This window comes from Hemitrygon akajei, chromosome 4 (genome assembly GCF_048418815.1).
Source record: "Hemitrygon akajei chromosome 4, sHemAka1.3, whole genome shotgun sequence".
Lineage (NCBI taxonomy): Eukaryota > Metazoa > Chordata > Chondrichthyes > Myliobatiformes > Dasyatidae > Hemitrygon > Hemitrygon akajei.
The window spans coordinates 153,208,810-153,221,217 of record NC_133127.1 but is presented as its reverse complement, the minus strand read 5'-3'; the positions used below and the strand labels follow the sequence as shown (position 1 = coordinate 153,221,217).

At 37.1% G+C, this 12,408-nt stretch overlaps 1 protein-coding gene across 1 annotated transcript in view; it reads right to left on the bottom strand.

Annotated features, from left to right (window-relative positions):
• atm (ATM serine/threonine kinase) overlaps nucleotides 1-12,408 on the bottom strand; it is a 183,165-nt gene that overhangs the window by 147,157 nt on the left and 23,600 nt on the right. The window contains exons 7-14 of the mRNA XM_073043637.1: nucleotides 11,721-11,959; nucleotides 10,371-10,540; nucleotides 9,983-10,152; nucleotides 7,074-7,445; nucleotides 5,734-5,931; nucleotides 3,972-4,070; nucleotides 2,574-2,796; nucleotides 1,423-1,548 (exon numbers count right to left, since the gene is read on the bottom strand). Of these exons, the coding sequence (XP_072899738.1) occupies nucleotides 1,423-1,548; nucleotides 2,574-2,796; nucleotides 3,972-4,070; nucleotides 5,734-5,931; nucleotides 7,074-7,445; nucleotides 9,983-10,152; nucleotides 10,371-10,540; nucleotides 11,721-11,959 (1,597 nt within the window). The remainder of the gene's footprint in view (nucleotides 1-1,422; nucleotides 1,549-2,573; nucleotides 2,797-3,971; nucleotides 4,071-5,733; nucleotides 5,932-7,073; nucleotides 7,446-9,982; nucleotides 10,153-10,370; nucleotides 10,541-11,720; nucleotides 11,960-12,408) is intronic.

Here is a 12,408-nt window from a genome sequence, read left to right as displayed (position 1 = left end):
ATCAATGCCTCTCATCATATTATACACCTCTATCAGGTCACCACTCATCCTCCATTGCTCCACACCTATGCTCTGTCCAGCAGAGAAAGCAGAATCTCCCAGTGGCCGTACATTTTAATTCCACGTCCCATTCCCATTCTGATATGCCTATCCATGGCCTCCTCTACTGTCAAGATGAGGCAATACTCAGGTTGGAGGAACACCACCTTATATTCCGTCTGGGTAGCCTCCTACCTGATGGCATGAACCTTGATTTCTCTAACTTCTGTTAATGCCTCTCCTCCCCTTCTTACCCCATCCTTTATTTATTTATTCCCCCCCTTCTCCCCTCCTTTTTTTCTCTCTCTCTGCCCATCACTCCTTGCCTGTTCTCCATCTCCCTCTGGTGCTCCCCTCCCCCTTTCTTTCTCCCTAGGCCTCCCGTCCCATGATCCTTTCCCTTCTCCAGCTCTGTATCCCTTTTACCAATCACCTTTCCAGCTCTTAGCTTCACCCCACTCCCTCCTGTCTTCTCCTATCATTTCGGATTTCCCCTTCCCCCTCCTACTTTCAAATCTCTTACTATCTTTTCTTTCAGTTAGTCCTGATGAAGGGTCTTGGCCCGAAACGTCAACGGTACTTCTTCCTATAGATGCTGCCTGGCCTGCTGCGTTCCACCAGCATTTTGAATGTGTAGACCATCAGTTATGCACAATATGAATAACACACATTGGCTTAAATATATTAATAAGGAATAAACAATGTAGTCCTACACTAGTTGACCATCCTTAATCAGCTTCAACTAAATTAACAACTTACTGTAGGATAACTTCTATATCATTCCATTTTCCAGCTCATTCTTGAGTTACTAAACTTTAATTCAACTGAAGTAATTGTGAGAAAAAAAGTAGTGGCAATAACTCAAGGTAGGTAACATAAATGAAACATACTGAACTTTGTCAGAAATATCTCCATGGCTATATTTTCATCTCCAAGATCAATAAAAATGGGTCATAAAAAATCATTTAGTTTTGTTTTTTTAAAATATACTTACAAGGTGTAATAGGGTTGGCAAATAAAATTTCAGATGTCTAACCTCGCTCATTAGTGAGCATTGCATTATTTAGTCTCAATGGGATCCTGAACATTTATAATGTTAGTGTACAAGCCCGAACCACTTCATACACGAGCCAATCTTTGGCAGTTGGTAAGCACCAACTCAAATCCAAATCCTACAACTAAGAGTACTTATGTCACTGTACCACAGTCAACCACATAGTTCATTCTGATACAGTAATTTAATATACTTTTCTTACAGAAGGTCTAACAATGGAAAGCTGATCATAAACATTCCCCAATATTATTTACAGGAGAGTCTGAATTTTAGTCATCAGATTTAAGTAACTGGCTCTTTAGCATGCCATTTAGCATCTAATTATTTACCTTTGCCTTCTGAAATAGGGCCAATGCACATGCATTATCCTCACTGGTAACACCAATATCACAGTAACATCGGAGCACTCCAATAATAATGTCTGCACAGCGAACTTTGCATTCTGGTGGAAGCACCTGAAAATTGTGAACAGAATATTGGCATTGTCAGTTGTATGCAGACTTTTATTGCAGACTAAAGTTACAAGCACTCTGCACACTTGATGAGAATTACTACTTGGAATATATATGCAATAAGAAAACACTGTCTAGATTTAGTTTAAATACTCAATAGGGTCCATTCACTGTTGCTACAATTCACCGTCAAACAACTATTTAAAAATCCTTTTTAACACTTCATTCTAAGTGTAATAATAGTATTTTGTAGTTTTCCTACACGACAATAATTTAGTTGTGGTTTTACATAAGAGTTTTCTAAATGAAGTTTTATACTCGAGTTTATTCTATAATAAAACTGTATCTGGTATATATCTTTTTATCAGAAGCAGATGTTTTATATTTGTTAATCTCTGCTGTAAAATTAACACTCTGTGTCGCTTGGAAGTAAAGGTCCACGTTAAGTCGCTGAGACCACACGATGTTTACCAAATCAAAACAGAAAATAAATTATTTGACATTTCATTTGGATGGGAAACAACTACACTCCCCAATACATAACAAAAAGACATGTATTCTTGGTCAGTGGTAGTATTTGCATGTTTGCATCAAATGGATGAGGGAACATGTCCAACTCCAAGGAACTGGAGACAAAATTAAAGTATACTTTTTATGTACAGATCTTAATTTGAAGCTCTGCCTGTTTTCTCAAAGAGGAGGAAAGGAGCCAATAAGACTCTCTGAAGAATAGACAATATCGTCATCGTTGTTTAACTGTCAATCAACATCACCCCCAACAGATTATCTGCTGGTTTATCTCAATTCTAACGCAGATACAAGGCTAGGCACAAACTTCTTGACAAATTTTTCCAGTTATAATGGCATTTCAAAAACTATTTCACTGACTAAAGTTCTGAGACTACTGAAAAAATATACAGATTCAAGCTCATTGTTTACTTATCATAGAGCCTCTTTGCAATAGGTACTTGAAGTCTTGTGAAGGAATACAACCCCTATACTATTTGTGCATCATTGCATGCACTTACCTGAGTAGAATGCAAACATTCCACCAATGCCAATAAATATTCCTCCAGTTTTTCTCTCAAAGGTCGTTTGCAACTTATTTTTGATGTCACAGGCTCTTTTTCCCTAATCCAAACCATAGTACTACTGCAAGTTGGAAGTTCATCAAATGTTGTTTGCAGGAAAAGGCTTTCTGTTTCCGAGAAGACTGTGCTATCTTCATTTAGAGATTCTTCAGCTGATGCACTTAAAAAGCATATAATATTAATGCCGATTATTAAATGTGTAATGATTATACCAAAGTTGTTAAAACATGTTTAAAACATCCTGGTACAACTGTGTGAGCCAGCAGAGCTTTCTTTCAAAGTACAGAAGACACTTGTGTTTTCCTTCTTGTATCATTACTTTTGACCATATACTTTTGACCTGGCGTGAGGGTATCACTGCGTTTAGTTGCCTGATGACCTCGCATGGGTTCAAGTTCAACAGTGGGCTGACAGGGAATGAGGAAAAGTGCAGCTGACTCATATCGTTTCCTCACGGCCCAGTGGTTGGGGACCAGCGAATTACACCGTGTAGTGCGGGAGAGCTATACGCATGCGCACTGGGCAGAAAGAACGGAACTAAAACCCCGCAACCCGGAAACAATCTCTCAACAGTATTTGTGTATTTATTTTTCTTTTTTTTTCAGGATCAACTGGGAAAGTCTCAAAGATCGATTAGTCGATCGCAATCAATGGGTTGGTGACCACTAGTGTAGGACAAACTGGTGAGTAGCCTTCTTGAAAGGTTAACAGACTGGATGAATCAATTTCATCTGATGTTCTACAGAAGATTGTTTTCTTCATATAAAGAAAGTAAAAGTATTTCAAGTAAAAGAATGTTCAAGATAATTTGTGCTATCATTATACATTAAAACACTTCTGATCTGATAAACCACAAGATGCTGAGAAACTCAAGGGGTCAAGCAACATCTATGGAGGAAAATGGACAGCCAATGTGTCAATATCCTTCATGTTTCTGCAGCATCTTGTGTGCTGCTCCAGATTCCAGCATCTGCAGTCTCTGTTTCTGTGCAAGTTCAATTCTATTATTAATTACAATATCAAATTTACAATTCTGATTTTCTATTCACAGCTTCTATCTAACCATTTTTTTTCAAATTTCTCCATCCCTTGTAGTCTTATGGTATAATGTAACTATGGCAAAGGATTTTGTGAAATCAAGAGTAACTTGTAGCATGAAACAATTTTAAGATCAATTTTGTTTATATGGGTTCAAGAAACTTGCACTTCAATGAAAAATGGCCACAATGCTTCAAATTGTTCTGAACTCCAATAGTAATTTGGAACATGAGATTTAAGGAAATCCTGGTTGTAAATTATGCCTATTAAATTGATATTCATTGATCAAATAAATACCTCTTTTTAGAAGTTGACTGGAAGAAGTCCATTCCTGATTTGCAGTCCTTCAGTGTCAAAACAACCAATATTTGAGATACCAGTTGATTTGGAAAATCTCTATTTCAAAAAAATGCACAACAAACTCAATACTTAGCATCAATAAGCAAAAACCCAACAACCTAAATTATTTTATTAACTCATCAGTCAGAGTGAAACAGAAAAATAAATTCCCAACTACAAGTCAGTAATGTTAGGGTGATATTTTCTGATCTTCAAAGTGATAAAAATTATAATCAAAAGATTTTTACCTCAGACTTCCAAAGGGCAGTTAAGAATGGACAATTAAATGTTGGCTCAGTGTGCAAAGCCCACATCACTTGACAGAATGAAAAAAGAACTTTTGCAGCCAATGAATTATGTGCAGTTCTGGTCACCTAACTATAGGAAGGATATTAGTAAGATTGAAAGAGTGCAGAGAAGATTTACTAGGATGTTGCCGGCTCTTCAGGAGTTGAGTTACAGGGAAAGATTGAACAGGTTAGGACTTTATTCCTTGGAGCATAGAAGAATGAGGGGGGATTTGATAGAGGTTTACAAAATTATGAGGGGTATTGACAGAGTCAGAGTCAGAGTAAGTAGGCTCTTTCCACTTAGATTAGGAGAGATAAATACGAGAGGACATAGCTTTAGGGTGAAAGGGGAAAGGTTTAGGGGGAACATTAGGGGGAACTTCTTCACTTACAGAATGGTGGGAGTGTGGAACGAGCTGCCATCTGACGTGGTAAATGCGGGCTCACTCTTAAGTTTTAAGAATAAATTGGATAGATACATGGATGGGAGAGGTCTGGAGGGTTACGGACTGGCTGCAAGTCAATGGGACTAGCAGAATAAAGTTTCGGTGCACACTAGAAGGGCCGAATGGCCTGTTTTCTGTGCTATAGTGTTCTATGGTTCTATGAAGGAGTGTAAGAATCATTTCATTTGATTGGTGTTCAAATGATACTATTAAGGAAAGGAACATTTTCTATCCTTTACTCTCTTCATCATTGAAGTACTACTACATCAAACTAGTAAAGTAGATGAAATTCATTCCATTCCTAGCAAATAATCATCAAGACACTCGGAAGTGCCTACAGAGGTCCCGTGAGAGCATTCTAATTGGCCGCATCACTGTCTGGTAAGGGGGTGGTGGGGGTGGGGGGGCTACTGCACAGGATTGAAGCAAGTTGCAGAGAATTGTAAACTTAGTCAGCTCCATCATGAGCACTAGACTCCGTAGTATCCAAAACACCTTCAAGGAGCAATGCCTCAAAAAGGTAGTATTCATTATTAAGGAACCCCCAAGTCATGCCCTGTTCTCATTGCTACCATCAGGAAGGAGGTGCAGAAGTGTGAAGGCACACACTCAATGATTCAGGAACGATTCTTCCCATCTGCCATCTGATTTCTGAATGGACATTGAACTCATGAACACTAACTCATTACTTGTTTATATCTAGATTTGCACTGCTTATTTAATATAACTATACATTCAAACATACACAGACACACCATAATTCACAGTTTTTTCTCTATTATTATGTATTGCATTGTGTTATTGCCACAAAGTCAATAAATTTCATAACCTATGTCGGTGATATTAACCCTGATAAACAATCCTATGTTGTTCTGTTCTATTTTCATTTCTTAAACTAAGGCTGTAAAATTCAGTGCCTAGTTATTATAGAATAATTAACAGAAAAAACCCTGCAGCTTTAATTTCCAAATCTAGCACACTAACCTGCAGACAATAGATGGAATCTCTGCATTTTCTTCAGCATTTTCCTCTGCTTGATATGCCAATAACCATTGCATTACTGCTTCTCTAAGACTCAGCGGCCTATCACTCACGGACATTGGATAATTTTCAACAATACCATCAATTCGTTCTGGTAATGTGCATCTTGCCAATGCTTGAGAAAGGCACTTAACCGCAGAGCTAGAGAGGAAATAAAAACTGTTTATAAAGAGTCCCATACCTGGGCCATGAGAAAAATATCCCTATATTACTCCTCCAAACATCTACTTAATCAGCACTAATCATATTAATTTGTTCAAATGCAAGAAATAAGGAAAAGATATCAATTGAAACTATGCCAATTATTATAGTTTACCACAAATAATCTGATTATACATACATTATGATTTATTTTCTTTCACTTTATTTCCAAGCAATTACTTAGATTCTACAGGTAAATAAAAGTAACAAGTCACTATCTAAAAGTAAAATTAAATAACTGCATATCTTTGTAAGGAATCCTTTCAATAGTTTTTCAATGTTTTACTCTTACATGAGTTTTAAACTAATAATATTGCAGTCTTTGTTCATGTACAAGCAGAAAACAAGTTATCCATTAGGTGAGTTTCAACTCCTTTTAATTTGCTTGGATGAAGTTCCTTTACCTTATGTTGAATATTTCACCATTCAGAATCCCAACCCATATAAAAATGACACAGATTAACTCCCAACAATCATCAGGCCATACTAACGCATCAATTCACTCAACCCTTCCTCGCTGAACCATCTCTTGGTTCACCTTCCACCTCTTCTGTTCATAGCTGAAAGTTATTTTACAGGAGATTTCACATATTTAAAGTCAGTTGACATGATTGATGAACTCTTTTCAGATTGACTAAAACATTGTCAATTACAAGTTGGTTTTAGAAATTAAACCAAAAGCATTCAAATAAAATGTATCAATGAAAATAAACAAAGACAAGAAACGTTAGTCATGATGGTCTTTGGAAGAGATGAAGGAATAAATTAATTTTCCTTGGAGATATATATGTTAACACTTGCTGCTTTCTTGGCAGTAACCCCAACCCAGCTGAGGCTAGTGATTAAATACAAGACTAAACATGTAATTCACTTCTAGGCAATGTAACTTATTGAGGCAGAACTGCTACATTCTAACATTTAGACTGATTAACAGCTTGGAAGTATAATGTTCTCATAACATATAAGAAAGGAAAAACTGAAATGTTAAAATTGTCAGAGAACTAAAAACAATACAAGAAATTCAACAAAGAATGATGAAGTAAATGATTACCACCCTGAAACTTCACCGATATTTAACTCACCTGGATGGTTTACATGTGGATCCTGAAAAGATTTTCCAAAAATCAATGCCTGGATTGGTTAGGTTCCCTTCAAGAATTGCCTCCAGCAGCTGGAAGCTTTCAGCCTCAGTCTGATGTGAGCTGATGCTCCGAAGTGAGATGGCCCAGATTTTGGCCCAGAGTTTCTGTAGGTCTAACTTCTGTGCAGTACTAAGTGCTGATTTCAATCTCTGGCAGACAGCAACCTCACGGAGGCAACAAAGAACATAAGGAATTCTCTCTCTACGTTTTTGTTGAGAAAGGATCTGATGCAAAGTGGTCAAAAGAGGAACAAGCTCACAGTTGGGCAAGCTCGATGGATATTTTGCAACTAGAACAGTGGTAATCTGTAACCTAAGGAAAAACATGGAGAGGTTCACTGTCATTCATAATACTCTTAATATTCTTTAGAACAGGAATTGCTAAATAATTCTTATCATGTGCTGCCTGCTTCTGAAGTTGAAGTTGCACATGTTTTGCGACCAATAGTAATTATATTCAACAACCTAATTTTTAAAAATTAAAATTGTAACATAAACTTGCACCGAGTGTATTTTTAAACTTTATTTTCATTATAAGATTTATTCTATTTAAGATAAACACTAACAAGCCCTAATTATTGATCCTTATCCTACTATTCCAATAGTTTATTAATTTTGAGGAGACCTGGTATGTCACCGAAGACTTGCAAATTTCTACAGATTTACTGTGGAGAGTATTCTAACTGGTTACATCACCATCTAGTATGGAGGGGCCTCTACAAAGGATTAGGAAAAGCTGCAGAAAGTTGCACCCCAGCATCGAGGACATAAATTATTCAAAAGGCGACATCCGTCCCATCACCCAGGACATGCCCTCTTCACATTGTTACTATTGAGGAGGAGGTACCAAAACCTGAAGACACACACTCACTGTCTTAGGAACAGCTTTTTCCCATCCATCAGATTCCTGAATGGACAATGAACACATCTACACTACCTTTTTTGGCTCTCTTTTTGTACTATTTACTTAATTTAATTTTAACATATATTTCTTAATGTAATTTATAGTTTTAACCATGATTTTGTATTGCAATGTATTGCTGCCGCAAAGCAACAACTTTCATGACATAAGCCATGACATAAGTTCTGATTCATAATCAAACAACCGGGGGACAGTCAAATTACTGTAGACAGCTGCTCACCGGTGAAGCCCGGCATTCCAGGAGTTACCCATACCTGACAAAAACGGCACAGGAGCCAGATATACTTTGGGAAAACATGGCAAGCATCCTGTTTGCCCTACCACCACAAGCCAAAGGCGAATGAAAGAGCAAGGAGCAGGGCTGTAACGTTCATATTGCTTTGGGGTTGAGAGATAACATGCTGCATTACTTACTACAACACTTCTATTTGCTTAAATTATCCACTGCTCATTAAATATGCCAGAACATTATTGATTCTGTGTACCCAATAGAGGTCTCATCCGTAAGCTCTGGGGTAAGATTTCCAATTTGAAAATCCAAGTTTTAGAATTTTAAAAGTTCAAAATTTAAAAGAAAATTATCTTTAAAAAAAATCAAGTCTACATTAACAAATACAAATAGAAACCACTAATGGTATTTTTATTTTGCCAAGGGTAGCTCAAGAGTGGTTCAATAAGGAAAAAATGCTATGGCCATTTTCAGTATAAAGATGACACAGTACATAATTTTTGAACTCTTCTCCACTAGTTCTCTTCTCCTTGTCTTTTCCTGTTGGAACCACTGTGTGATAAGGAGCACTGACAAAGTCAAAAAGCAGGATATTCAATCAAGCACAAAGATGATCAGTGCTGGGCCTCAGTATGTATTACATAACTGTTTGTTCTTCCTTTGTTGACATTATAGATACTTTCTAGGAAAATACTAGAAGGCCCTCCACTGATCAGGGCCAATCATAGATGTTGCACCCACGCAAGCCAGGGCAGCACGATATGGAGACAAGCCATTGCCCATGCAGCAGGCTCCCCATCTCCACGCTAATGAATGCAAAGGAGTGACAGAGACTGATACAGTTTGGCACCAGTGGTGTTGCAGGAGTTGCACTCAGCATTGAACTGAACATAGGACTACCTTAAGGAATCCAGCTCTGGATTTTTCATCAGGGTTTACTCTCAAAGCCTTCCCCGTGAGTGGGTATAGCCGCAAGGCAGCTGAGGTTTGAGATCAGAGTTTTCCTTCTCCTAGATGAGCTACCAACCACAGCTGATGAGCCCCTTCTGCATGAAGCGACTGGTTTTAAGGCACCAGTAACCTGCACTTGCCCCTTCTCTTGTCAGTAGGAAAGGTTCTGCCGGGCTTACTAATTAAAGGGGGTCAAGATTTGGACTTGGTTTTCAGAAGCTATTTAAATGCATACCATTGGGAACATTTAATAGGTAGTAAGAGCTTATCCCCACTACTCCCCCGGCTATGATAATCTGAAGGAACCAGGAAAATATTAAACAATTACAACAAAAGGGAAAGAGAAAAGATGAATTGGTTTGGAAAATGTTTTTAAAATTGAAAGGCAAACAAGACATAAAGAACTATAGATTTTACATGTACAGTAGCACTACTACAGAGGTGCATAGTTTATTTATTTATTTGTAAATTAGAATATAACAAAATCTTTAACTCTATCTCAAAATTCAACATACTGAATAAAATATTTCCAATCTAATTTAGAAACCTTTGTTCAAATTAACAATATATACCATAAGGAAGAGAAAATGAAGTTTAGTATGAGCTGATATGATCTACTAATGTAGGTAAGACAGCCCTTAGACCTGGATGAGAAAGAGAAGTGAAAACTATTGTGGATTTAATGTCATTCAACACGGAAATTAATATTAAAAATATTTATCATTCCTAGTTTTATTAATAAACATACCAAGGTATCATATCAAAATCATTCTCTGATTTTTGCAAAGCATCTCGTATCACTTCCCATCCCAGCTCAATACGTCTTCGTTTGCTCAGTGACCCTTGATGGGAGGGGCTTTGCACAGTATCTATGTTTGTTACTGATGACACAAACACTTTTAAGTCACGATCAAACAACTGAAAGCAAATCAAAGAAAGAAAACAGACAAAAATGTTATTTATTTCTTTCAGTGTATCCTTAAACATTTTGAACATAATGTGCTACGAACAAATATATAGTCTACTTATAACAAAGACTTTTTGAAGCCTTTATCAAATCGATGTCTTACTCCTTAACAAAAATGTATTTACCTGAGGAAGTGTCATTCACACTACCCAGATTTATTTTCCCATACCTGATGACAGATGTCAGCAGCCAGATTGACAAGATTCTCCTTGACAGCAACATGACGCACTCCTGCTGAGTACTTCCCTCTGCTTCCTATGTGGCTCATTTCACTGATAATTGCTTCGTAGAGAGAATAAAGCAGGTTCTGCCAATTCAACCAGTTAGCTGCAAAAGCGCCTATTGCACACAAACACAAAATGTATGTTTCAAAAGTTTAAAACAAACACATGTGGCTGTATTACAGCATGGTAACTATTTTATGATTCTTCTTCTGCTTAGGTTACTGACTTTTGCAACTAACGGTTCAAATTTAGTGAGTGTAAGGAAGGAGAAATAATTAAAATATTTGGCTATTAAGGTCCTACCGAAATTGCAGCATTGTGTAATTGTAGCTCCAACAATTTCAGGCCCAGCAGTAGGCTGCATCATCCAACCTACTTCCAGAGCCACTGGCTCCAACTTGGCTACTCTTAAGAGTCTCTGAGCTCGCTCTCGACAGCTTTTGGGATCCATGGCCTCCATTCCAGTTACTCTGTACACGCTCCCTTCCAGCCTCAACTATTTTTATAGTGTCTCCATTAACTAAACCAATCTCATCCTAGAAATGGAGCAGTGAACTGAAGTGCACCAAAAAATGTGTAATGAAGTAACGTTCCTCCCACATGATCTAATGAAGTGACATTTTTTTGTTAAAATATGTAAGAATTATGCAGTTTAAAGTTTCTTTTAATTAAAAAATAAACATACATATAGTAACGTCTTTTATTTTAGGTTCAAGACCTATTGTTAGACTGCTCTGAGGGAGGGTCAGGAAGCTGAAATGTTAACTCTGTTTCTCTTTTTTCAGATGCTGCCTGACCTATTGACTGCTTGCAGCATTTTCTGTTTTTGTTTCAGTATTCCATCATCATGTTTTTTTGTACAACTCTTCTTGGGCTTCCAGCCAGGTACAGGTATTGATTAATAACTGACATTTCGATGACAAACTCTGCCATCTTCATCAGGGATGATGTCTAGGCATGTCTAGTCCAGTGGCATTTATAGTCTATCCCTCGTGATTGGTTAGTCCTCATCCAATCAGGTTTCCGCATGAAGATGGCAGAGTTCTCTAGATATCAGTCACAGGCATATTGACTAAACATATGCATTTCTCCATTCATTGACAGACATATATTAACTTGTTCTCCACTGGTAATATCAAAATTCATTAATCTGTATGTTGCAGGGGACAGACTATGTCTGTGCTGTCAGTGATATTAAATTCAAATCACTAACTTAAGAGGAGATTCTTCTAGACTGTGTGTAGTGTGAGAAAACCATGAGATTATAAATGGTAATTCAGTCAACTATGCTGTACCTTTTTCCAGAACTTTTGTCCCCTTTGGATGATGGGCTTGGAGTTGTAATCGAAAAAATTCAATGACTTCTTCCTTCAAGGAATCTTGGAGATGCTTCTGAGTCCAAATGCATAGCAGTGTTGGGAAGATGTCCTCCCCAAGTTTACATACACGTATGCGACAATTCACTATACACATGTTGAGGAAGACATTGAGAGCCGATATAATATGCTCAATGACTGCCAAGACTTGTTCCTGTCTGTATTATAGAAACATGAAACAATCGCTAAAATATGCTACAAAATTACTTCATCTATTAAAATAATTTACACTTCAAGGCAGTTATTTAGTCAATTGAAACCATAATACATCAGCCCTGGGAAACTTAAGTTCAACAATACTTCACACAATAACTTGTTACAAAAAGTTTAATACTGGAAAGGGAACTGAACAGCCAAAACAGTCTGATTAAATAACCTCATTCTGAATATCTTTGAGAATGCTAAGAAAAAGACTGACTTGTATTTCTTTGTTTGGTGCCTCTCTTTTTTTTATCTTACTGTTTATGAAGATTAAGTGACACCAGTTAAAGATGTATATTGACTAATGCAGTGTTGCTAGTGTTACATTAGTCAGCATACATATTTAACTTAAATTGGAATATATACCAAGAAGTATTGTACAAATTTAATTAGTCGTCATTTTGGG